This window comes from Stylophora pistillata, chromosome 7 (genome assembly GCF_964205215.1).
Source record: "Stylophora pistillata chromosome 7, jaStyPist1.2, whole genome shotgun sequence".
Classification (NCBI taxonomy): Eukaryota; Metazoa; Cnidaria; class Anthozoa; order Scleractinia; family Pocilloporidae; genus Stylophora; species Stylophora pistillata.
The window spans coordinates 23,679,612-23,706,861 of NC_142525.1; the positions used below are offsets into that span (position 1 = coordinate 23,679,612).

The 27,250-nt window shown below is 39.2% G+C and overlaps 3 protein-coding genes across 4 annotated transcripts in view; 2 read left to right on the forward strand and 1 right to left on the reverse strand.

Moving 5' to 3' along the window:
• LOC111339840 (uncharacterized) overlaps window positions 1-926 on the forward strand; it is a 72,850-nt gene extending 71,924 nt beyond the window's left edge. The window contains exon 85 of the mRNA XM_088728981.1: window positions 1-926. Coding sequence (XP_088585107.1) covers window positions 1-147 — 147 coding nt within the window. The 3' untranslated portion in view covers window positions 148-926.
• On the reverse strand, window positions 448-20,045 carry LOC111339839 (uncharacterized). Its single transcript, XM_022946566.2, has 6 exons — window positions 19,418-20,045; window positions 5,792-6,027; window positions 4,177-5,058; window positions 3,685-3,738; window positions 1,951-2,576; window positions 448-1,474 (listed from the first exon to the last, which is right to left on the reverse strand). Exons 1-6 carry the CDS (start codon window positions 19,717-19,719, stop codon window positions 1,181-1,183), a joined length of 2,394 nt encoding a protein of 797 aa, XP_022802301.2. The 5' UTR covers window positions 19,720-20,045; the 3' UTR covers window positions 448-1,180.
• LOC111339829 (glutathione s-transferase kappa 2) overlaps window positions 17,919-27,250 on the forward strand; it is a 13,446-nt gene continuing 4,114 nt past the window's right edge. The window contains exons 1-8 of one of the 2 annotated variants that reach the window (XM_088728986.1): window positions 17,919-18,215; window positions 21,452-21,544; window positions 23,448-23,618; window positions 24,209-24,356; window positions 25,406-25,586; window positions 26,338-26,436; window positions 26,616-26,790; window positions 27,033-27,076. In XM_088728986.1, the coding sequence (XP_088585112.1) occupies window positions 21,511-21,544; window positions 23,448-23,618; window positions 24,209-24,356; window positions 25,406-25,586; window positions 26,338-26,436; window positions 26,616-26,790; window positions 27,033-27,076 (852 nt within the window). In that variant the 5' untranslated portion in view covers window positions 17,919-18,215; window positions 21,452-21,510. Of the gene's footprint in view, window positions 18,216-20,228; window positions 20,527-21,451; window positions 21,545-23,447; window positions 23,619-24,208; window positions 24,357-25,405; window positions 25,587-26,337; window positions 26,437-26,615; window positions 26,791-27,032; window positions 27,077-27,250 lie in introns of those variants that run through there. The other variant, XM_088728985.1, reaches the window with a different exon arrangement.

Here is a 27,250-nt window from a genome sequence, read left to right on the forward strand (position 1 = left end):
GCTCGGCAGTGCTGTTCAGTTACTTTACCCATTAAATGTTCCCAGACCGCGGAACACTGGATCCTAGCTGGAGTCGCCATCGTACTAGATCCAGGCAACTCAACAAGCTCTTGGAAACTGGTACCGAGCAGTACTAAACCTGAGTGATTTCCAGAATACTTAAGCATTGGCTTAATGTTCCTTAACGCTTATCTGTAAATTATTTAAGATTGCTTTAGTCTTCACGAGGACAGTTTAAATGGTGTGCGGTATGAATTTTCTCCGTCACGTTGTAAATATTCTTACAACCTCTTACGCGAAAACAAGCGTTTTTGAAAATCTTTCTATGTATATATCCTTTTTGATCTAAGAAAAAGTTCAACCTGTTCCTTAGCATTTTTACCGATTCTCAAAGTTGTTGCAATTGGAGAAGCATTTGATGCGCACAATAATATGTGTTCAAACGTGAATTTTTCGAAATATGTTTCAAATTGCAATACACGGAATGATACGAGAAAAAAACTGTTCGAGTCGAACCGTTCCAATGTCGCAGAAAAGGTTGATAAAAAGATTTGTCCATTATGTATTCGCTTTGTGTCACCTAATTTAGTAATGTCAAGCCATCATGAATCGACGTAACAAGTTCAGACGTTTTTTGCTACAACCGAGCACTTCACGAACGTTGCCGTTTATAGGAAGACTGAGGCACACTCTTCTTTGTACCAAGTAAAATTAAGATATCAAATATTCTGTTTTTGAATCTACTCCAAAAATTTCTCTTTACGGTAAGGATGTTTACTTGAGAGTGTTTTTCTCGCATACTTTCCCTTGCGATATTCTATATCGGACGTCCATAGTTATATATTGTTCGTTAAAGCACGACATTGTTATGACATGGACATTAAGTTATTTTTCTAAATAAAGAAGTTTGCAGTTTTGAAAATTTCTCCAAATGACTGGTAGTTTTGTTGATTGACATTTCCCTTGAAATTGCAAGGGATTGAGAACTTGGCCTTTGATCCTAAAGAGAGTGGCTTAACCTCCGAGTTATCTCGCCCACTCTTACCTCTCCAAAATATTTCTCATCCACCTACTTGTATACATTGCCATCATAATCAGGTATTACTTGTTTTGATTAGTTATTTCCTTCCGTATTTCCAACTGAGAAAGTGGCCCAAGAAGGAAAACGTTTTTCACGTGATCATCTAGGTAGGTAGTGCAGGAATACAACTATTTCTCTCACCATTAGGGCGATGAAACTCACAAGAAACAACACAAAACCCACTTTCTGACAAATGGGATTCTTGTATTGACAGATCACGTGGTGTTTCCCTGGAGGTAAAACAATGCTCATTAGACTCGGTGTTACGTGATGCACCAGAACCTCATGCCAATCACGTGCGCCATCTATAGTTTCCGCTGATGAATGGAAGGCGCATTTCCAGTATGGATGATACGTCACTTTCAGAAGAAGGTGCTCGGTCTCATACAAATTCTGAAAAAAGGAACGAGAAGACTGAGAAAATTTGAGGGTAAATGGGTTAATGCCGTCCTGTTAAGATATCACAACTTGAGCAGAACTTTGTGGTCATTTTAGCTCAAGAAATGCACTACAATTTGTCAATTTAATGGGCCGTATTTCATTGTCCGGCCCGCTACGTTCAAGAGTTTGTTAAAATTAAAATCTTCCCCTCTATTTGAGCCGAGAGATACAATAAATATGCCACAATAACCTCGTTTACGGAAAAATTCAATGCGTAATCTACAGTACGGACCTCGAACTCGGTTGATTAGAGGTATTTACTGATCTGAAATGATAAACAAAGTGCCTACAGCGAAATTTTGTCGAAATAACGCAAACACTCTGTTTTTATTTTTTTCCGATGGGAGGAATACTTATTCGAAGGGAGAAGGGGGCTAATCGTGGGAAATAAAAAGGAGATGACCTAATACCAAAACTGGCAAACATACCTTACTCCATGCCCGCTCGTGTACGTGGACATAAGCTCTGTAGAAGGTTTTTCCTACTTCCTCTTGCAGAACTCTTGACCTAACACTTTCAGGAAAGTGCTGAAACTTCACATCTTCGCGGAAAGCTTTCTCTTTTACCCTCATCTTGGAGACAAACCACTTGTTCTCGAACCTCGGCGCCTCGGAAGAGAGGAATTTGAGGAAGTTTCCATCTGCAACTCTATCAAAAACAACAATTTCGAAAGGTGGATCGTTGAGTGGGCTGCTAGGATTCACGGCAAATACAGCTCTGTTTGTGAACAGTTGAGTGATTCTAACAACAGCCTCGCGCATGCCTTTTAAATCACCCAATATAGCGCCTGGTACATGCACAAACTCGAAATATCCATAATTCTCTTTGGGCTCTCTCACGTAAACTTCCATGCTCCCTATGAAAGCCAGGTGTCTTAGCTGACAAGCCTTCAGAAAGTGTAAGGGTAGCTCTATCCCGTATGTAGCGAGGAAACGAATGTTATAAAGACGAAGCAGATCAGGAAACCAAGGTGTTGTGTCCAAACTGTGTAATAACAGCTCCAAATAGTAGAGGGAGAGAGAGTCGTGATAGCCTCTGGAATAGGTGAGAATTCCTAAATACCATTATCTCAGTTAAAAGGGATTCAAACAAATAAATAAATATTCCTTGTAGGTGGGCTGTAGTTTAAGCAATTGCAGAAAAGAAGCCTGACGAAATCCAGGCTGCGATGGAGTCGAACCAGTGCCTCCCAGACACTAGTTGAGGCGCGGCTACCAACTGAGCTACGAAGCCTCACTTTGAAAGCGAGGCAAAATTTAAAGGGTTTTTCTTTCCCTTAAAAGAATCTGATGAAATTCATTTCATTAAAAATTGAAATAAGGTTTCGATGAGACGAAAATAAAAGATTACGAGCTGTAGGTAAAATGCTAGTAAAGAAATTATTCTTCAACGATTTTCGAAATTGTGCCTGCCACATACAATTTGGGCGCCACTATGGGGTCCAGCTAGTATCTTCGAGGCATGGGGCGGGAATACCATCAAGACCTGCCTTTTCTCAGGTATCTTTTCTGCAATTTACCGTCAATTTTACAAGTTTAATTTAGCTCAGACACTGTTCGAAGCTTGTCTAAGTTCTGTAGCACGAAACGACTTAGAATATTGCTAGACAAGACGCTCAGTTTTTTCTTCTCATCCTTATGAACTTCAAGGTTTTCCTATATATATAGTCAGACAGTTCAATAGTACCCATTCTTGGTAAAGACAGGCAGGAATTTGGCGTTTTATTAAATTACATCACGGAGCTGATATTTTCTTTCCTCACATTATCTTCCAGCTGTAAAACTGTAGCGAAATTTTAACGAGAAATTCATTTTTGATCAACCCTGGAAGTGAATGGATTACTTAAAGACACCATTTACAAGTTCAGTTAGCACTTATCACGCCATTTCTTCTTCAACGGTGTATGTTTCAGCAGTTCACATTATCAGTGGACATGTTCCCGATTACAGAGCCTTGTGTCTTATGGTTATGTAAGACCGCAAGGGCTCTTCCACCCACGTCCAATCACGCGCGAAAAAGAAAAACTCTGGAATCGAAAATGCAGAGGGGACAAAGCTTCGATCCATACTTTGAACGACTAAAAATAACAAAACTTAAAAAACAAACAAACTTCAACTTTTCTGCTGGTTTGATAACTGATTAGTAAAAACATGAGGACCCACCAGGTTTTTTACTGTAGTGCGGTAAGAGAGCTAAACTCAAAGGATCACCGGTACCTGTAAACAGAAAAAAGGAAAAAAAAAAGTATTTTAATGGCCATGAAGTCTCTACAACGGGCACCTGTGGCTGGCGGAGGAAGGTGGGGGTTGGGGTGGGAATAGTTCACACATTTACTCTCATCCCTTTCTCAGCAGTGCAGTGCGTTACAAAGTCCCAGATTACTCACGGTATTCAACTGAGAACAGCACAAGTAGACAGAGTCATGGACCATGGAGGCACAGGCTAAAACGATCAAATCCCCAAGTCTCCTGTCCACACCCTCATTAAATTTCTTGTGGAAATCACCAAAAAATTTTCTCAACAATCAAGAGCTTTTTGAGGCAGCGACTATTTTTTTCACTCTCATGACTTTAATGTTTGGTTCATGAGTGTTAATGATGGAAGAAAATAGATTCTAATCATTCTTTGGAGTTGAAGAGCTAAAAGTTACTCACCCAGCACTTTCTGTGCCAAAACTCGTCCATTGCTTCGGTAACTTTTCATTTCATTCAGCCCCTCGGGCATTTCATGGATTTCGGTCAGCGACAAAAAGGAATTTATTTGTTGAAGTTGGGAGCTAAGGAAAGCCGGTGAAATAACCAACATCATTGCAATCAGGACGACCCGGGTTTTGAAGAAACCTCTCGAAATCCTGCACAACGCGGTGCACAAGAAACGAAGGATACATGAAAAAGAGATCCCAAGCAAAAGAAGTCCACAAAAATGTATGCCATTCAAATAGCGAATAGTCTCGATTTCTTCATGAAATGGTAGTAAGTTGTAAAACGCTCCAAAAGTTGTTCTTCCAAGAAGTAGAGAGAAAGTCACACAGAACAGAATACCTAACCAAATGAACAATAGACGCCGTTTTCCACAGTAGAAGAATGTATTTCTGTTGTTTCTTTGCCATGCGAAGCAAATAAAAACTAACCCTGCTAACACTCCCGTCGTAATAAACGGAACCTTTCTTTCGTAGTCAAACAATTCGCCGGAAAATAACTTCTTAAAGATAAATTCAGCCTTGTAGCCATTCCCATCCTCATTTTTCCAAGGCAGACCTCCAACATATTTGAAATTTGCCAGCAAGGGGAAAATCCACCATGATAGCAAAGCAACAGTTAAAAAGTGCACAGAACATGCGCGCAAAATTGAAGGGGAACACAGCTTCCTCTTGAAAGGCAGCGGATTGGTAAACAGATCTACCACCAAAGTTACGCCGGTCACTATGCCGAGATAGATGCCGAAGAATGAATGCGCAATGAAGTTGAGCGCCACAAGTAGGACTGTTGCAGATCTTGAGGTAAGGCCATAAAGAACGTGCTCATATAAAAAACCAGCTAGAATGACAAAAAAAAAAGACGTCATTAAGAACAGAAAAACATGAATGATCGTCTCAAGAGATTTAAACCGTTTTTGCACGTCTTCGAATGAGCTGCAAGCAGATTTTACGAATTTTAAGTGAGTTTATTGAGCTCGTTGCCTTTTAAAATTTACATAAGCTGATCATGAATTACGCAGGACTTTTGATTGGTTCTAGCTTGTAATCTATTGGAGGACAGAGCTTGAGATGATCTCTAGCTTTGGGTCAGTTTAGTGATAGAGTACAGAAGACGTAGAAATGTGGTAAGAACTTCAGTGATACACTCCGCTGCGCATCGTGTGCTACTTTTATTCTTCTTTCTACATTTTGACGTCATCTGTGATCTCTTATTAAAAAAAAAAAATAAGCGCACGGCAACATGAAATCTATTCGCTAACGTTCCGTTCCGTTGCGTTAACAGCATACATATCTTTCGCCTTGCGCTTGCAAAAACGCGCAAATCCAAAGTATCAACTAATCAATTAACTACTTTCCAGTGCAGTGACTCCACCTGCGTTGGCCGGTCCTTCCCGTCGGATGAATACGAGTCCGTTGGTACGCAAGGAAGAGCAGCAGTATAAGCCACTTCAGGTAACGCTCGCGGAAATTCGTAGCTGTGACCCCCTTCCCCCTCCTTCGCGCGCGTCCCCCCTATGAAAACTCTCAGCTCCGCCCCAGCATTCTTTTGCTATCTTACACGCTCAGATTACCTGCCAGTGGGAATATAGCCATCCCATAAGCCTGGGTGAAGAGCCCATAATGTTGAAAGGCACTGAGTTCCAGTCCAAACTTTCGCCAACTATGAATGGAATACACGCACAAGGACACCAGAGTTACTTCGAGTCGTGTCATTCCCAGCTTGCGCAGGCCAACCAGCCATGTCCAAGGCATTACGGAAAGAAGAACAAGAAACATCCAACGGAACAGTAACAGAGGAGGGATAAACCTTTAACCAGAAAGGAAGTGGGATTAGTTCAACAGGGAAGTGCCGATAAAAAGTTACCACTTACCGTTACTGATTAATTAATGTTACTGTTACTGATTTCAAACTACTTGGGATTAATTAATGTTAATGTTACTGATTTCAAACTACTTGGGATAACATTGGATCAGGATCTTTCATTTAATCGCCAAATTGAGGAGTTATGCAAAAAGTTGGCGAAACGTATTGGACTCCTTCGTCACATAAGTCCTTATCTGAAACGCAATCAACGTGACATATACTACTCTACGATCATTAAACCTGTAATGCTTTACGGTAGCACGATATGGACTTCTTGCAGTAAAGAAAATCTTTTGAAAGTCATGCGTCTTCAAAAACGTGCGGCTAGAATTATCCTTGATGCCGAAAGAACAGCACCTTCTGTCGGCTTATTTAACACCTTAAAGTGGGTTCCTTTTTATGCTGAATCATACGTCAATCGATGCGCTCTAACCTACAAAAGGCTTAATGGAAATACCCCGGAATATATCAATGATATTCTTATCAGAAACTCTGACACTCACAATAGACAAACCCGTTTCTGTAATTTAAACTTAATGTGCCCGCGTTTTAAGAGAAGTTCTGAAGGGGGTCGAGCGTTTGCTGTGCGAGCCACGAAAGAATGGAACAAATTAAGTGTGGACATCAAACGAAGTACCAGTGTAAAACGTTTTAAGCGTTCCCTTTTTAAAATAATTTTAGATAATCAAATTCTTAGCAAATTATTCCTGTAATTTTTTTTTTTTTTTTTTTTTTTTATATTTTTAAATATTTTATGATGTATATAGGTTAATTATTTTATTTTAATTATTCCTAATATTGTTACGTTTGTTACAATTCCTTTTTTTTCCGAATTTTAATTTTCGAGGGCCATTAGTTTATCAGTTTCATTACTGTCACATGTTACCCTCGTTAAATAAAGTCTTACTTACTTACTTACTTACTTACTACTTACCGTTCCCTCCAGCCTTTCTTTGTAAGAGAATTCGTATGTTTTTGTCTAATTTACCTATTGGCAACACAGAAGATTTTTCCTCAGAAAAAAAAAAAAAAAAAAACCAATAACAACTAAAAATGGGAGCATTATACCACTCCTGGTATAACAATGTTCCAATCTTCTTACAAATGACCAACTCTACGAAAAGCTTTGAAAAGGCTTTAATTAAAACATACATGTAACCTTTGATAATTTTTCCTTTGGAGACATCATCGTTCTATTATTATCATTATTACCAATAGTTAATCTATTTTGAATAAAGGCTGATAGTTTCAATCTATTTTGTTGCAGTTAGTTAAGTGAACAACTGTTTATGATCATGTCACATATACATTTTAAGAAACCAGTGGGATTATGGATGGCAGGGCAACATATAACTTTCTTTCTCAAAAGGATTAATAATTATGCATCCAGTCTCCACTTTGGTCAGACCAAGAAAAAAAACCTGTTTGGACTTTTTTCATTCTTATCTTCTATTTTTAATCATGCATGTCGCTATAAAAAAAAAATCCTTTTTAATTCATTTCATCAGTGTCTCCTTCTCATTAAGTATTGGGTAAAAATTTGTCAGAACCTAGTTTGCTACCGATGTGCAGGAGAGATTTGATACAAAATGTGATAATCATTTTAAGATCTCAATTGATCACTGACAGTTATTGTGCCCCTGGTTCGGTAACATGTCATGGTTGATGACATGTTAAAAAAACTGCCTAAGAGTCTTGACCTAGTGAAGAATTGGTAGTGATAATTTACTAGGAATTAAACTGCTCTTATTCTAAGCAACATATGGCAATCTGCGGTCTTTTCTTACACTTAGGTAGCACGGAAAGCCGTAAAAATCTTGAACAAAAGCTCATCTCTCAAACCGGCAGTCTAAATCCCACAGGGATCAACGAACGCTTTTCATTCCACTAATTTATTCTTGTTTTTCTCGTTGCCATGTTCCAACCAATAACGTAGCTCCATTCTCTACCTTTAAAAGCACACACAACCCACAATTCCTCTATTCGCTCCGACAAAGGGCTAACGCTCGAAACGTTAGCTTTTGTAATCCTTTCGTTACGGTGGCCAATTTACCACTTCAACTTTGTTGATATATCCAAATTATTTCGTTACTCCCGCCGACGCAGCCCCAAACAGTTTCTTTCGAAACTATCAGCCTTTGCTCTTATCATGGTTTGGATGAAAATAATCTTATACCGTATGCGGAAATCTACAACATTTACAAAACCCTGAAATCAGCATAAAAGTGCATTATTGTCTTGTGGCAATAAAAAAAATGCCAGAAACAATAGTTGTCAGGAATGGCTCCAATCAGGTCTATCTAACAACCAAAAAAATTCTTATTGAACAAATTTCAAGGACAATCAGTCAATCAATTTGGGAAATGATGTGGTTTTCACTCAGATCGTGATCATTTGCAAAAAAAGAAGTAAGGAAAGAAACAAACAAAAGAACAAAACATGTACACACACTCGTAAAGACATGCTTTTACTAACTACAACAATGAGGTATTTTAAATTACCCGTAAAACTGCAATGGATTGCCGAGGAGCTGAAACATCACCAATCAAAATGAACAAATTTCAAGTGATACATTGAGAATCTTAAATTTCTCTGATAAGCTGTTGCGGTGTCCCTGCCTGTCGGCAAATCTTATAAATAAATAAATAAATAAATAAATAAATATAAGAAGTGATCATTCATCCAGTAGAGGTAGAGCATCAAAAATTTTGTGAAAACTTTAATCCGGTACTCTTTATAGGCTAAGTGCCATACGCGAAAACAACGTACAAATCTTGAACACAACGACATTAGAACTCAACGAAAACTTGGCGAACCGCCATAAGTACGTTTCATCTCTCTCTCTCTCTCTCGCGGGGGGTCTCGTACCCCAAAGATACATGGGAAAATCTCTGACAGTTGACCAGTTGCGGAAATGGTCAACCAACGTAATTCAAAACCTAAAGACAAAGTGCCTATGTCCACCACTTCTAAGACAATTACTCTAACAAGGCAGGGTGTTTCTGTAATTCTGATAAATCTGCATTTCCAAGCCTTCCACCACATCTCAAGATTCCACTTGGGTCTGAGAACACTCCAAATTCTCCTTCCCAGTTTTTTAACTTGGCACTTGACGTTAACCCGATTTGAATATCTCTAATCCAAAGTTCTTCCGCTTCAAGATATCATCTGCTGTAATGTCTACTGGGACAAGACCGCGCTCCCGCCCCTTGGATTTCAGTTTTCGTGTCAATCACAAAACAAGAGATGTGATCATTAGCAATCTGTGTAGGCGGCTGAATCTCTTGCAATCCATAACAGCACTCATTGCCAGACTAGAAGATCCTGTAAGAAGTGACGAGCAAGGTAGGTTTGATGTTAGCACACGATGTTCCTTGTTTGCTTCCTGCAGAGATTCAACAGGAGCTCGTTTGACCTTGGCGGTTTCTTCACGGATATGCATTGCCCCTTCGTACGACTTTAACCAGTCTGGCTCTGAAATCCATATGCTCTCGGTCAAGATTGCCGGTAATGTTCCGCGCGATGCTATGTCGGCTGGGTTGTCCTCACTTGAGCAGTGACTCCAGGCATTTGGTCGCACAAGACTTCTGATCTACCCTGTTCTGACCAAACTGTTTCCACTCACGGTCTTCTCCACGAATCCAATACAGTGCTACTTCTGAGTCAGACCAGCATCTTACATGGGAAATTGGAATAAACTCTTCCAAGACAGGTCAGATATGAGAAATAAGTCGGCCAAAATCAGTGCTGAGAGCAGTTCAATGCGTGGGATTGTTTGCTCAACAAGCGGTGCAACTCTTGTCTTCGATGTCAAAAACTTGAGGTAGGTTTCATCTGCCCTTTCTATCATTAAGTACACTACAGCTGCATAAGCACTGACTGATGCATCACAGAAACCTTGTAGACGTGTCGACTGTACCTACCCTGCAACACCGAAGAAGTAGCATCATGGCACCTTGATTTGCTCTGCCTCCTTTAGGCTCTTCAGTAAATTTCTCCAAATCTTTCTTGACGTTTCATCCAATACTTTATTCCACCCCAACTTTCTCTTACATAAACTTTGGCAAAATAGTTTCATTTTGACAGTCACTGGGGTAATGAAACCCATGGGGTCATAAATCTTCGACGTGATCCGTGCTATATCACGTTTTGTTGGGCTCAAATCGTCCAAAGATGAATCTTCCAGGACCTCTTTTAGATCCAGGACAAATTGATTTTCCTCCGTGTTCCAATGTACACCCGAGACTTTCTCTGTAGCTGGTAGGGCACTTCCACTGTGCGTTGCACTCTTTGCGTACGATTCATCTTCTTTCATCGCAGTCTCAGAATTTTCCTTTGATCCAATGGATTGACCTCCATGGCAACTATTTTCTAATAATCTCTCATTCTCCTCGATCTGGCTCATTAATTTATTAGAGTTGGAAACAAACTTTCTTGCATTAAATCCACCTTCAGCTAGTCTTGATTTGCCTTTAATGTACAACTTGTAAGCTCCCATGACATCACTGTCTCCAGAAATAATGTCATCTACGTAAAGAGAATGAAGAAGTTTCTGCACAAGTTTTGGGTCTTCACTTTCCGTTATCATGATGTGATGCTTGAGTGAAGCACTCAGAAGGAATGGGCTGGAGGAGAGGCCAAACGCTACACGAGCAAATCTGAGTACAATTATCTTGGGCTCTTCACTAAACGGGTGATCAAACCACAGGAATCTGAGGGCGTGACGCTCATCTTCAGCTACAGAAATCATTAGAAAGGCCTTTTCTAGGTCTCCAACGAGTGCAGCCTCGTGGCACCTGAATCTGACCAGAATATCTGCAATGGTTTCTGACAGTGGTGGACCAGAATATAAACAGTCATTTACTGACGGGCCTCCATTCTTTTTCGCTGAAGCATCATAAACTACTCTCACTTTGGTTGTTTGTTTATCCTGACGAACCACTGGATAATGTGCTAGATAATGCACTTCTCCTACTTCCCCTGCACCCCCTTCTTCGACCCTTTCAACTATACCAGCATTCAATTGTTCCTGAAAAACTGCATGATACTCTTTAAGCACTCCAGGATCATTCCTAAGCCTGGATAGGAGAGACACCAGACAACTCCTGTTGAGACTGTAGTTATCGGGTAGCATGGGGTGAGGCTCTTTCCAGGGAAGATTGACCTCATATGTCTGGCCATCAAAGCATATGCGCTGCTGAAAGTCATCATAAACACTGCTCTCATTAGGGACTATGCAAAGACTTTCAAGCCTCCGGAATCTCTCAAGCTTGCTCTCCAGCAGGTCTGGATCTGAGTGGTTCGAGACTTGACATTTCAACACATGTGTGCTTGTCAGATTAACGGTGGTGCTTGAGGGCGCTTGACAATGGACTGGCCGAGATAAGACCCAACCCAGCTTGGTGTAGATGGCCGTCGGGCCTGAATCCCCTCGGATGAGTCTGCCTGTGACAAGGTTCCAGTATTGATCTGCACCAACCAGTATGTCAATGTCTGCTTCTCCTTCACAGTCATCAGCTAAAGTCAAGCCAGCAAGATGGGGGTGATTACTCACTGCCTTTCTGGGACATTGACCTTGAACCGGGGAACTAATGACAGAGACGCAAATAGCAGACAGTGTTACATCGTCACTACCCAGTGTTCCCATGCATAGGTTAACTACTTTGCACTGCTGGTGAATTCCAGTGTTTGAGCCAAAGGGCTTGATTGTTAGTGACTCTGAGTATGAAACGGGTAAATTCAAGGCATCTCGAATTCTTTCTATGACATACGATCTCTGGCTCCCTCCGTCCAGTATAATTCCAATAGTCATTTTGCGATGGCTATTTCCTGGATTGTATGCAGTTAACTGCCTTTGCCGTCTGCAAGAGTACAGTATTCTTTGTGCCCACACACATATTCACAGACGATTTCACTCTTTTGTCATCAACTGTGCTTCCACGCCTTTGAGTTTCGATACTGACTGGGCTTACAGGTGTCTCCGTAGGATCACAGATGCTGGAGTGATGTCGTCCATAGCACTTACTGCAACGGGATCGTGAACGGAAATTTCTACTGAGGTGATTTTTCCTGATACAAATGAAACAACGACCACTCTTCTTTCAAATTTCCTTGCGCTTTTGAACATTGCTGACAATAGTACACTGAACAGATGGGTGACGCTGGCCACAGTAAACACATGCAGGTTGCTGATTTCCGTCTGATACAGCCATCAGTGCAGAGGTAGAGGGGGTCCCTTGCCACCTAACTTCTTAACAGGTGGCTGTTTTTGATCTTCCTTTGTGGACGTATCTCCAGAATGTGTGACTCCTGAATAATCACAACGTTCCCTGTTTGCTAGTTCTTGCTAAGTTCCTTCAAAACTGTCTCAAGGTTCCAAGTTTCCTTAGAAACTTTATTGCAAATGCTCAATCTGATTTCTTCTAGTATTTTGTGAAACATAGGGGAAGCAAGAGACCTCCATATTCTTCTGCCTCGCGGCCCAGTGCACTCAATGCTCGTACATTGGCTTCCACTTCATCATAAAGATGCCTCACGGCCTTTAAATCACGCGCACTTTCAACAACAGGGAGATTAACAAGTGCATCCATGTGAGCATCAATAATTTTCTGTGGATCTCCATACATTTTGTTACGTGCACGAATGACCAACAAATGTCCGCTAACAAAGCATATATGAAAATAGACTCCCGAGTACGATATATCGCACGCAACAAAAATGTAACAACAAGCAGTTATCCATTTTAACCATTTAATTAGTTTTACATTGTCTAATTTACTTAGGTTAAAGATTAAGTTAAGCAGTTCATAAAGCAGGCTTACAATCCTTCATGCCGTGTAAGTGTTCGTCGTCTTGATCAACTTCCAAATCGAACATCCGCCGACTGAAGACCCCAGCGCTTGGCTTTCTTGATTTATCGCATTCTTTCCTTGCATACAAACTCTTCCGGAGGACTCCATAGTAAACTCGGTATTCTCTATCTTCTTCCTCTCTCGACTATCGTCTTATTCATCTCTTTCTTCTCTCCGGATATCGCAAGGTCAAAAGGTCATAGCCTCGTCATATCATAGCTTCCACAAGTTCAGTCAGCAAGCCACGAGAGTAAGCCCTCGGACAAATCTCTTTTGTACTTCTCACAAGCCAGCTTTTATACAATTACTCTAGTTATCTAGAATGTTCTATTACTATTTATAGCGTATTACAAGTTGTACTATTTTTGGAAACTGCTGAGTCACATGAAAGAAGTTTCTGGAATATTACAGATTATAGATAATTCTAGAAAAGTCTGGGATTGCGTGACAGATTCAGTGAAGATAATTCGATCCTCGTAACACTTTCCTTTAACAGTGCCACAGCTGCTTCATAATTCGCACTTGACAAACTCAAACCATTGATAGTGGCCGCCGCAGATCCTCCAAGCGACGCTCGTAGATAAGAGAACTTTTCAACAGGAGTGAGCAACTGATTTGAATTAATTGCTGAATCGAAGCTGTCCCAAAACGCTGACCAATCTTTGCAATTCCCATCGAAAGACGGTAGATGTAATTTCGGTAGTCTTACCTTTGAGCCGCCACCACCTCCATGTCTTGGCTCATCGGCTTGCTGGCCTTGCTGAGACGAATTTCCTTGCGTCGGCGGCGCGACAACAAAATCAGCTTCCACGCGCGTGGCGTCCTCGAGTGTTGTCAAACAAATATAAATTTCATCCATAAATTCGGAAGAATCTTCAACCCACAGTTAAACCATACGAGTATATACGCTTTATTAAGCCGATAGTAGGTGTCAAAATTAATTGTCACCAATACTTTTGAACGCGCGAACCTTAAGAAATGTAGAAATTGTTATTTCTTTCATGAAGATTATGTATTCAATCAAGATTGATGTATTATATTCCTCTCACGGTCCTCATCTATACCGTCCCTTAAATTCTGTTCCTTCTTTCCCGGCCGCTTAGGACATCGCGCTATAACAGAAAGGGCAATCTCAAGCTGGCTAGAAGCAAATGAAACTCGCTGATTTCAACAGGAATAGATGGGCGATCCTTAAATGGTAGAAAAACATCGTGATTTTAAGCGACCTCAATGTAGTATGATTGTATAGTTTCCAGCTTATATAGTTTCGGAAACCTTTTTATTTTTATCCCATCTAATACACACTACCACGTGGATCCGCCAACCTTCCCCATTTTCGGTGACTTTCTGTCGCCATTGCTAACCATGTCACTAACCTAAGGGTGAGTCTGTTAATAGCTTTATCTAGGCCTCATTTCATTTTAATAATCAGAGGACGCATTGGACATGTAGAACAGGTATTGACTAGAACATGCGGCATCGTCCATTCCAAAGAACGTGGTTGCAAAAGAAATGTTAAAAGAGGAATCAAACATTTGCGAAACTGACGGGATGTAAGCTACCCTACTTTACACTGACTTTTGCAGTTTCTTACTTAGCAATGAATAAGTGGTAGAGATGGATCGCTTAGTTTTAGATTTCCTTGTGCTCGGTTCAAGCTGCGAGATAACCTTACACTACACAATGACTCTTTAATCTGATTTCAGTACTGAAAAACGGTATTATCATTCAACCGGGCATAGTTCAACTACATTTGTTCTTGTAGGATACCTAATTGTTTTCTACTCAATGACATGAGTTTACCACCAACATTAAGAGATATGGGTATGCAAATGAAAAGTCATCCGCTTCCAAATAACGAAAAAACACAAAAACCCAAAAACAAAAGCAAACAAACAAAAAGTATTTCCAGGATAAGGGTGTAATCTTCACTGCCTAAAGTTTTATGTTTTATCATTGAAATGAGGATTAACTACTTACTAACACAGCTCAATTAAAGCACCCCCATTAGTCAATTTAGCGTCCACTATTTGCGCAAGGGTGACCGCTGACGATTGCCTTCAGTCTTAGCAGGCGCACTGATGTATCGCAACATGGTGCAAACGTTCAAGGTCGAAAAATGAAAATGCTGTTAATTCGCGAGTTTTTGTATTTTACTTCGATTTCCTTGCGAAAGTGAATAGCTACCTATAAAATATAGATCCTCTGTGATACTGAAATATTGGAACTCCACGATTCGTCCCATATCATTCCAATTGTCCATTCCTTTAAATTTTGTGTCAAGGATTGCGTAAGAACCACACACGTTAAACTGAAAAAGCTTCGTTCTCAGGAAAAACCGGTGTTAAAATCTACGCTATCGAGTTATGGATGCACCTGGGATATTTGCAAAGTACTCAAGAATCTAAGTCACTCTCGGCTATCGCCTCAAGCGACTCTTATCTTATAGTTCTTTCGTTGTTATGATCATAACTCAATAGTGTAGACTGTGGCGTGTAACCTATTTGGTAAACCAAATGTCACTTAAATACTAAGAAAAAAGTTCCAAGTGTTTTACAAACGTGTAAGTGCGTAACTTGTTAAGCCAGTTTTGTTCGGGCGCGGAGCACTTGAAAAGTTTACTTAAAGATATTTAATCTCTGTCAGCAACTTATTTTTATAGACTCTCTTGCATTTTATCTTAAGAACGTGTCCTTGTGAGATGCAAGCAATATCAAAATTTGAGTCTACATGGCTCCCTCCAGAATTTCATACTGTTTTGTATACATACTGGCATAAGTCCAAGTTAAAAGCCTGCCAAATATTTTTCCCAAAGTCCGAACAGTTCACGAGATAAAGTGGTTCGAGCTGTTGATGCAGCAGGAGAGATAAACGAGGAGGAATTTGGAACTGATTACAGCACTCATCCAAGCATTCAGGCCATACTAATTAACCATTCTTCAAACATGACGACAAATTTCGATTTTGAACTTACTAACTCAAAGCAAATGAAGAAGTTTTTGTCAGAAATGAATACGCGTAAATCCTGCGACCATGACCTTATACCTTCACGATTACTTAAGGATTCTGCATCCGTGGTATTAGAGCCTCTTGAAAAATTATTTAACTGTTCAATGAATCTAGTTCGCTATCCTTCACGCTGGAAAATGGGGCAAGTGACCCCTTTATTTAAGAAGGACGAGGAATTTTGTAAAAAGAACTATAGACCCGTACCTGTTCTTTTGGGCCTCAATAACATTTTTGAACGAATCCTAGCAAAACAACTTAAGCCTTTTTATCAAGATATATTATCCGATTTTATCTTTGCCTATAGACCAAATTACAGCTGTGAAACCTCTTTATTAAGACTGATAGAAGACTGGAGGAAAAGTTGCGATAGTAAAGAAACTGTGACAGTCGTTTCTATAGACTTATCAAAGGCTTTCGAAAGTATCCCTCATGCCCTCTTGCTTGCCAAACTCAAGGCTTATGATCTTGGCGAGATGAGCATCGGACTCTTAAGAAGCTACCTTGGATAGAGCGCTGGACTATTGTGCGGGAGGTCGAGGGTTCGAGCCCCGGTCGGACCAACACTCAAGGTCTTAAAATAACTGAGAAGAATATGCTTCCTTTCTGTAACATCAAGAAATGGTTAGATACTCTAGTCTTCTCGGATAGGGACGAAGAAATGGAGGTCCCGTCTCCTGCAGGGTTAGGGGTAGGAGACGTTAATTTCCCACGCACAAGTATACTGTGTCTCTCTCTCTCTCTCTCTCTCTCTCTCTCTCTCTCTCTCTCTCTCTCTCTCTCTCTCTCACGGGGGGTCTCGTACCCCAAAGATACATGGGAAAAACCTCTGGCAAATGTTATCTTTTTTTAATATGTAGTGCCAATTTTATGGAGCATGTATATATGCTAATTAATCAAGGAAAAATTCTCATTAAAAAGAACTTCAAGATCGAACATTTCAACGGCCCAATTAATTTGGGAATTACAATGTGTGTGCTTCCTGCTTGGATCAGTGGCCGAAATAAAAAAAAAAAAGAAAACACATGAGACAGGCTTGTGACCAAAACAGCTGCAAAAGCAGAACCACATTGAATACACAAGATGTTCTTACTCTTCCAGATTATTTGGGAAAATTACGTGTTTCCTGACCTACCCAGATCACTTACCAAAGAAAAACGGAAAAGGAAAAACCACCCAAGAGTCAGGCATGTGACCAAAGCACTTACAAAAGCACAACTGCATCGAATCTACAAGATGTTTTTTACATTATAGATCAAAAAACGGAAGTAATTTAGATTTTCAACTTCTGTGTCAACATTCCGAAATTTTGCCTAGTGAGACTAATAGAAAAATAGGAAAAAAAATTTTTTTCTGCGGGAAGACACCTTTATTTGTATTTGTATTTTTGTATTTTAAAGTAATCAGACATGACATGACACTTGGCAAAATGACGCACTACCCACAAATAGCAGAGTTAGTCTCGGCGGGTAGTGTGTGGACGCTAAAACATCTAGGGTGTGTGCCGGTTTTACAAGTCCCGTGGGTACTGACTGATCTTAAAAAAATTGTTAAACAAATTCCAAGGACATTCAGTCATCAAATATTTAAACAGTCGTATTCGGGAAGTTGTGCATTTCCTGCACAGATTGATCGAAATAAGAACACCCCAGACATGTTTTTGATCACAGCGATACAGAAAAAGACTACTTCATCCACAGGCAGTCCAAGCTCACTACTAGAAAAGCGGACGTGACTCTCACCGTGTTGGGCAACGTTTTATATTTATAAAGGTTTGTATGGGATGTTATCGGTTTGCCTTAAAAGAGAGAAAAAAATGTCTTGTTTTGAAATAAAATGGGCTTATCTTATTGCCTTGTTGTTTTCTTTGTTGATTCCGAGCGTCTCAGCAGTTGAACACCAACATAGCGCTAACTCGCCGAAAACGCTTCAAAATGGCCTGAGACGCTCCGAATCAACAAAGAAAACAACAAGGCAATAAGGTAAGCCCATTTTATTTCAAAACAAGACATTTCTTCTCTCTTTTAAGGCAAACCGATAACATCCCATACAAACCTTTATAAATATAAAACGTTGCGCAACACTGTAAAAGTCACGTCCGCTTTTCTAGTAGTGAGCTTGGGCTGCCTGTGCTTCATCACATCGAATCCACTAGAAGGCTTAACATCAAGGATTATACGCATGATGCACGGGTTTATTACGAATCAACTTAACGGCCTGCTCCCAGTTGCCTTGTTAGCTCAAATGGTAGAGCGCTGCAGTAGTATCGCAGAGGTCAGTGGTTCGAATCCCTCACAGGCCTGATTTTTTTCAGGTCTGATTTTCGCTATTGCATAAATAGCGCTATCTACTGCGAAGGATCGTGCATCATACGTATTTAATACCGCAGTTCAAAATACATGAACTTCATATATTCATTGTATCAAGGATTATATTAGCAAGTGATCATCTCAAGGTGTCAAGTAATATCTGACATTTCCCCAATGAGCATATTAAGGAAAACAGGAAGCAATCATTCATCTTATGAAAGCAGTCTGTATAACGTTTATCTTTTAACGAATCATTTTCTTAGAAATGGCACAAAACCTGACTGACCCCCTGTCAAAGAATAAAAAAGAAAAAGAAAAAAGATGTGATATAATGGGATTGGATAGGATGAATTTGGGGACTGTTCCATTCCATCTCCTGTATTAAACAAACGGCTCACTTTCCAATTAAAATCTTGTTCGTGCGTTTTGAAGAAATAGCTTATAAAGAAAAGTCACTCCTGCATAACACCAGAGTTAATAGAGGGAACAAAAGTTCCCTCTATTAACTCTGATAACCCTTGGTGTAAATTCTTCACATTATTTTTAGACACAGGCAGAAGAAGTGAGCGTTCAAATTATTTCCACTCACAATCTGAGGACCGTATAACGTTCTTTATTGCCTTCTGTTCGCTCCCAATCTTAACACACGTTCGCTTACATTCGTTGTTCGCTCCTTTTCTTTTACACTGTCGCTTCAACATTTCACAATAACTACGATCGTATTACAAGATTTCAAGATTTTTCGACAATTACACTGTTGACAGAGTGTTACATAACCGCTTCGTTCCGGTTACATAATTTCTAAATCATGCACGTGTCCAAGTTGTCACCAGATCCTTTCACGTGTCGCGCGTGGAGCTATAGTTTTCAAATTAAACTTACCAGATTTCTTAGTTGTATGATTTTTTTAAAGATTTTTTAGACCTGACGTGCACAAATTTCAGTAACCTTCCAATGTTTTTCATTGACTCTATTTAATTTATATCAATAGTTTATATATAAATGGGTTGCCCCCGACAGACACTGCAACCCGTCGGTCCCATCTTTGCATTTAGCAGGTTTTCGAAACCCGGCCTCTTTATCATATAGGGTCCAAACACACCCTTGGCTAGGATTTCCCTCGTTTACTGACTCGTAGCATTAAGATAAAGAGTTATTGGTACTTACGATTCCAAGAGGATCATCAGAATAGACGTAAATAAACTCGGAAATGGTTGATACGCGAGGAAATACGGGTAACCTAACGTGACTTCGTCGAACCAAAAATCTGTTGCACCACTTTGCAGAAGCTCCTTTAGGTAAAGAGCTTCTATCTGATGTGAATACATGTCACCTCCATCGGCGTAACCAGTTGCACTCGTGAGATATGGATTAGAGTTAATGACCAGTGAGAGGAAAACTGATGAACTTACGCAAGACACGATTAGTAGACTCAGCCATCGGGGAATGTCTTCTTTATCAATGGTCATCGCGCAACATTTAGGATTGTGTGAGATTGTGTAAGGTTTCTGCTCAGATGTTCCAAGTCGCGTAGCTGGTTCTGGCTCAATTCACGATCATATATGGGTATCTGCGATTTCCTCAGGAAGTACATCAAGAACTGTAACTGTAAATGTTCAGCTACACCTCATTCCGATCCTAATTTTCCACCCACGCGGGCTCCCACGCAAATGAATGAAAAACGTTTGACCCAATTTTAGGCGAGCTCTACTGTCCTAGCTGTGAAAACATTTTTGCCAGGTGTGATTTTTTATTTGTATCCGTCGGTGTTTATTTTACGGTCGTGCTCCGGGAGGTCGCGGTAGAGCTAAAAGTTGCATCCCACGAAGCTTTGAAGGACTTGCATATCAATTACGCGGGAGGTTTCTGGTCTAAGGTCATGGCATTTCGACAATGGTCCACTCTTCTGAATTTCCGACAGCAGATGTGTTGAACAGATACAAACCTACTAGAATGATCCACCGTACTGCACAAAGCAAGAATGAAGGGGGAAAATCTGAAATCAATTTCAAGCATCGTACCGAAAAAAGTGCAATTTTAGTGGATTTGCGTGACAAAGTAACAGTTGAGATTTGAGAAACCGCTGATTGAATGCAAAGGAGGCTCACACGAATAAAGTAAAAGATTTAGGGCGCTCTGAGAAGTAAATCTCGCCATGAAAGAAGTAGTGTTTTATTACGATGTTGTTTGCCCATTCGCCTACATGGCGAGCAGACTCATAGAAGGTGTTGCCAGTCGAAACGGAGCTAAAATTCTGTGGAAACCTGTTCTGCTAGGTAATACGTGTCTTTTGCAATCCCCTTGATTGGCTTTAAAATGGTTTAGATTAACTTTGCTTATATTTATTATTATTTATGTTGGCCGAGTCTTCAGACTTTTATTTTTAACTACTGCTCACCCGGCTGAAATACTTTGTATATATATCAATACCGATCAAATTACCCCTGAAGATCAAAGCATGATCATTTAAAATTGATAGAGACTACCTGTCAGTTGTTCCGTTTGTTGTTAGTAGCTTTGCTAAAATTAGTGATTTACCTTATTTTCGTTATTTAATCGACCACGGTGATAACTAGACTCAGTTCTCCTATTTAAGTTCTCCTATCTAAATGTGGATGGAAAGTTTAAACTAATTTAGACCACCTACTTGGCTGCAGAGTTGGACAGCTACTCACCCCATTCCTGCACCTCCAAATTAAAGATGAATATTCTCGATCCCCTCCTAACAGGCTTATTGCATTAGGTTTAACAATCTTTAGTAGTAATTACCACTAAAGCTAAGCTTAACCTTTGAGCTCCCCTCAAAGATGACCTATAGATACCTATAGTACAGCTGTAATTTAAGTAAACTTTCTCTAAAACTGCTTCTTTGACTATTTCACAATTATTCCATGAGCATGCGTTGGATATGAGATGATAGATAGCCAACGAGGCGCGTAGCGCCAAGTTGGCTATAATCATCTCATAATTTTAACAAGTGCGAGTGGAATAATTGTTTTATTAAAAATGCCCCCAAGAAATTACTATTTTGTAAGAAGAAACCAGATTTTTTAGCTCCCTTTTGATTTTAAGCTTACGCATACGCTTACCATATTTGTAGATTATGGTATATTGGCTCATATACCATAATGGCCAAGCCAATAAAAATTCTTGAATTGCACTATCCAATCATCCAGTTTTTAATAATTGCCTTTTTTTTAGGTGGCCTGTATAAGGGAACACAGGCACCCCAAGGTGCAGCTGGATCTGCTTATGATGCTATGAGTGCAGCTAAAATTAAGATATTAGGAGATGGTAATAAAATTTCTAATTTTCACGTGAATATTATGGTTCCCTAACTGTTATATTACTACAAATTGCACTGCAATGGTGGGAAAGTGAAACAGTCAATTATCAAGTAAATTAACATAATTTAATTTTGTTCAAGTGGTAATTGTCATATCCTGTGTTAATTTGAATATATCAACAAAGTTGAAATGGTAAATTGGCCACCGTTATGATTATAGAAGCTGACGTTTCGAGCGTTAGCCCTTCGTCAGAGCGAATAGAGGAATTGTGGTTGTGTGTGCTTTTAAAGGCAGAAAATGGAGCTACGTGATTGGTGGGAACAATATCCTGTGTTACTAACACAAAGATGTTACCACTGTACATCTTGTCTTTCCTACATGATGTTGTTTACCACCCCATAAAATACAGGAAGTTTGCACATGTGCAGGTAGTAGTATAATTATTCTCAGAATGTATTAAACAGCTTGTGGTCGTGAAGTGTTCTGTTTTAAGCTTATGTATTGACAGTCCCAACAATAATGTAGTTATTGCCCTCATACTTATTGAGGCACTGTATAAATATCTGAATAAGTAGAGAAAAATTGCTAAAAATCCTAATTTGGAAGAAGGCAAACCATTTAGCAATTTACACGACAGAGAAGCAGCTAGTACAAGGGATTGCCATGAGATAAATGCTGTTCACAAGTAGGGATGTGTATAACTTGGACAGCCATATTTTAAATGCAGTTCGTCAAATTACTTTACTCTGGCACCCCTTCATTTTCCAGTATAGCAACCTTGATGATAGCAACCCTGAAAAAAAAAAAAAAAAAAAAAGAACCCTGATAATAGCAACCCTTAAAAAAAAAAAAAAAAAAAAGAACCCTGATGATAGCAACCCTGAAAAAAAAAAAAAAAAAAAAAAAGAACCCTGATGATAGCAGGACTTGAACTGGTGATACATTTTTCAGTGGGAGTGTTTATTGTTATTTTTTTATGTGACACTGAACGTGACGCTACCTGTAGTGTAGTAGACTCAAGTAGTTGCAATTTAAACAATTCATAATTTAGTCTGAAATTGGAGCTCTAAGTTTGTGTGCAGAATATGCTTATTTAAATCCACAATCTTATCATTGCTGCCACTTAAATTTTGTCTGCCACAATTAAGTTATTGATGAGTGGACTGCCTTACCTTTACCAAGCTTTCTTAAAGAAAGATCATTTATCAAAAGTAATACTAGTTTCTTAAAATGACTTCAGCCAAGACCTGACTTTCTTTGGGACATTTTTCCTGCAATATCTTTATTAGCCATTCACCTTTGAGGATCTTTTTTTTTTTCTTTGAGTTTTTTCCACAACTGGAATTACAGTGTAGATGTGATGAAGAAACACTTTTCATGAAAAGTTGAACAAATAGATTACATGTGTTCACACTTCTTTTCAGTAATAGATAAGGATGATATCAAAATGTGGTAATGACAAAAAAGTGGCACACTACATTTTGTTGTCCTCTGAGATCTATTTCTCTCCAGACCCTTTGCAGCAAAGAATCTACTTGTTTTGTATAAGCAATTGAATGCATTTTTCTGGACTCTATAATATGGTAAAGCCATGTGGGATATTGGGGGAACATGAGGAAAGCATTTGAATCACGAGCAGAATGCAAGTGATTTGTAAGCTCTTAGAGTTCAATATCACCTGATAAGGCACACACTTGGAAACTGAATTGACCAATCAGACCATGCATACTATATTCATTATGTCATATGATAAATTATAGAGCAAAATGTTGTTCACGTTGATGACATCTGTGGACTTTTCCTCCAATAGATTATAAGTACGAACCAATAAAAATCTTTAATTAGTTAGTGTAATTCAGTTTATCACAAGAACTCTTCTAAAGGAATATTTTACTGGTACTTATTTTTAGATTTAAAAAGATCCAGACTTCACTATGGTATTGAAGGGACAGCTCCATCAGAGCATCCAATAAAGACACTGAATCCAATGCGTCTCTTAGCTGCGGCAGCCCATGTAAATCAAGATGTGTGTGTTCCATTAACACATAAGCTTTTTGCTGCATATTGGGTCCAAAACAAAGGTGGGTTGGCTAAGTTCACCCTTTTACTAAGTAACGACTCTCCACACAGCCTGTGCTATATTTCTTAACATTTAACCTTTGAGAATTTGGTGCATGATCAGACAATTTCTGTTGATTACATTAATTTTTTCCTCTTGTCACCTCTTGGATTCAAATTGTATCTACACTGCATAGAAAAATTCCCATTTGGTATCTCCCGAGAGTGGAAGGGTAAGAATTCAGTCAATCCTTTAATTCCCATGAGTGGCTGGGACAGAATTTCTCCTTACAATATCAATACAATATCAAGCAGACAAGTGATGAGAATAAAGAAAACATTAAATAGGGGATTATCAGTTGATTCAATACCAAATTCTCTTAATAACTTGGAGTATAAGAATTATATGGCAGACATTGTAAGAGAATTACTACCAAGATCTTGGGAGTGAAAAGGTTGGTGTATTATCTCATTTTCCAAAAGTGTTTTGAGAAAAGGGCTTCTCAGCCTTTATTTGACATTGAGGTGTTCAATGGTTAAATAAATACTAGAAAATCTCTTGAATTTTACATACTTTTTGCCAGTTACTATACAACTTTTTAATGTATTTTAGATGTACGAGAAAGTAGTGTCTTACAAGAAAGTGCTTCATCAGTTGGCTGGCAAGTTGACATTGATGAAATGATTGGAGGGATTGGGAAAGAGAAGCTTCTGCAGAATACCCAAGAGGCTTTGGAGAGAGGTTCCTTTGGTGTGCCCAGGTTTGAAGAAATATTAAAAGTATTATTCTTTAATTGAAAAGCTACCATCTAATAATTAAACAGAGTAGAATATGGTTTGAAAGTGTGATATTTTAAAGGGTAATATGTCAGCCAGTATAATCACTGATGAAGGTGATAAATTTGGTGAGAGCACTGGCTTCCCAATGCAATGTTCCATGATGGTTTCCTGGACTGTTTCATTACATGTGGGTTGAGTTTATAGTTGTTTCCAAGTCCTGCTCCTGAAGATTTTCTCCAAGTTTTCCTGTTTTAGCCCCTTCATCAAACAGGGAGCAACTGATTTATAATGGCTGAAATGACTCAGTAGTAAACAATAAAAGTTGTAGGGAATAACCGGGAGCAATTGCTGTAGGCTAAATGTTTTCGATGATGAACCATATCTATCCTTTTTTGGTCGCTAATAATTAACAATTATTCCATGAGCGTGCGTTGGATATGAGATGATAGATAGCCAACAAGGCACGTAGCGCTGAGTTGGCTATAATCATCTCATATCCAACAAGCGCGAGTGGAATAATTGTTTTTATTAAAAATGTCGAATTAAATTATTAAATTTTATTAAATTTTTAGCTCCCTTTTAATTTTAAGCTGACACGTACGCTTACCATATTTGTAGATTATGGTATATTGGCTGATATACCATAATGGCTAAGCCAATATAAAGTCTTGAATTGCATTATCCAATGATCTAGTTTTTAATAATTACACTTAGCCCTTTAACTTCCAAGAGATCCAATCAGTAATTCTCCCAACTGACTGCCATACATTTCTTTCTAAATTAGACTATATAGAGAATTAGACTATATAGAGAATTTGGTCCTATATCAACTGAAGATTACACTAAGCTGATGAGCTTGTCTGTTCTCATAAACTATTTGCAACATAACATATGTTAATTGCAATGAGAAGTTGCAACTTAATTACTTCAGTCTGCAAGTTGAAGGTTTAAGCTTGTTTACCATCATTTAAGAAATGATAATGGAAATTTATCAAAATATATTTCACTCCACGGTTGCTTCTTTCTCCAGTTTTTGGGTTAACAATGAACTCTTCTTTGGAGTGGATCATTTACACTTTGTAGAGAGAGCTTTGGGAAATAAATCAGCTGCCCCACCAAGGTTTCACCCAAACCCTACTGAACCCAGAAAAGCTAAACTGACAATCTACCACGATTTCTCCAGTCCTTGGAGCTATATCGGTTCAACACAGGTAATGTTATTGCTGTATAACAAGTAGAAAGAGGAGTGAAAGAAAAAGTCAAAGCAGATGCATATAAAAATGCAGACTGCCCTCACATGTGACAAGTATGCAACCGTTAGCCCCTTAACCTTGTATCTCCTGTGAGTGACAGGCTTCTAACTTCTCCTTACAATATCACCCTCAGATCAAATATAACGGGCACGAGAATAAAGGAAATGATCACCAATTGCAAAAGCTCCTGATTGTCAATCAAATTCTCCTTGGCAGAACCATAGGATATGTAGAGAGAACAGTATGGAGAATATCAATTCTAATATTAAGGTGTAAAGGGTTAAACATTAGATCTGAAAGTTACTTCTGAATCAGTAATACTTCCCAATTTTTTATGATATGTTTGGTTGTTAGACAGAGCTGAAGAGTTGGTGTTAGGTGAAGAAAAGTATCTCCTAGTTCAACTTGATATAATTGTACTTCTCATGGCTTTTTTGCTGGACAGTGTCTGGCTGGAGAATCACAAGGAGAGTTTGGTTACTAATCATAACTGCAAACCAGGGGGTTTAAGAAACTACACTCCCATGCTTCAGACATTTGTTAGCCAGGGTCCATCTTGGATTCAATCTTGCAGTGCCATTGGAATAAATTATACCTGCAATCTTTATTTGCATTAAGCAATGTTATTGAATCAGAGAATAAATATTATTATTAGCATTGCACACAGCAGCAGTCAAAGTAAGAAAATGAATATTTCTTTTTAATCAAGATCGCCAAGTTGGTGGCAGAAGTTCATCCAGTATCAGTTGAGGTTGAATGGGTGCCAATTTCAGTTGGAGCTTTGTTTAAGATGATAGGAACACCAGTGGTGAGAGAATTCGATTGATTTGTGTACTTAAGAAGTCTCTTCCTTTTAAAGGAGGGACGTCTACTTTAGACTCGGGTGTCCCATACAGGGTTAACTATTTGGACCACTCATTTTTATCAAACTCTACCACAATGTTATTTATTTCCTCTTTCTCTTACCATATACATGTATCTTTGAAGGTTCCAATGCAAACGATCAGTGAAGCTAAGAGAGAATATGGAAGCAAAGACCTACAGGAGTGGGCAAAATATCATGGGATTCAGTTCCAGTTCACATCCCATTTTCCCTTTCGTTCCATTCTTCCACTGAGAGTGACGCTTGTAAACCCAGATGACCGACTGCGACAAACTATGTGTGAGTAGTAAAAACTCGCGCACAGCTGCATAGTGTGCAAGATCTTTTTTGCTACTCAGTGATGAAATCCTGAAATTTTGGCCTTTAACTAAGATTCTGTTTTTTATTCCTTGAGACTTGCTTTGTGTGAACGATTTTCTCTTTGAATAATCTCAATCAACCGACAATTATCTCAGTATGGGTCAGGCAAAATCAAGAATGTGCACACGCCTTGATCCTGTTTTTCTTTCCCTCACTTTCAGATGAAGCCGGTTGGCGATATGATAGGGACATTGGCGATCCTAAGGTGTGGTCTGATTTCACATGTACATTCAAAACTCCAGCGTAAATTACCTTTCCTCGCTCATCACTTCTAAATTTCATATCATTTTGGCATTAAGCTTCGACAATGCTTTTCCAAGCTGTATGTAAGATGCTTGTCACTTCAGATTCGAGTATGTGAATGTAGGCATGGCTAAAG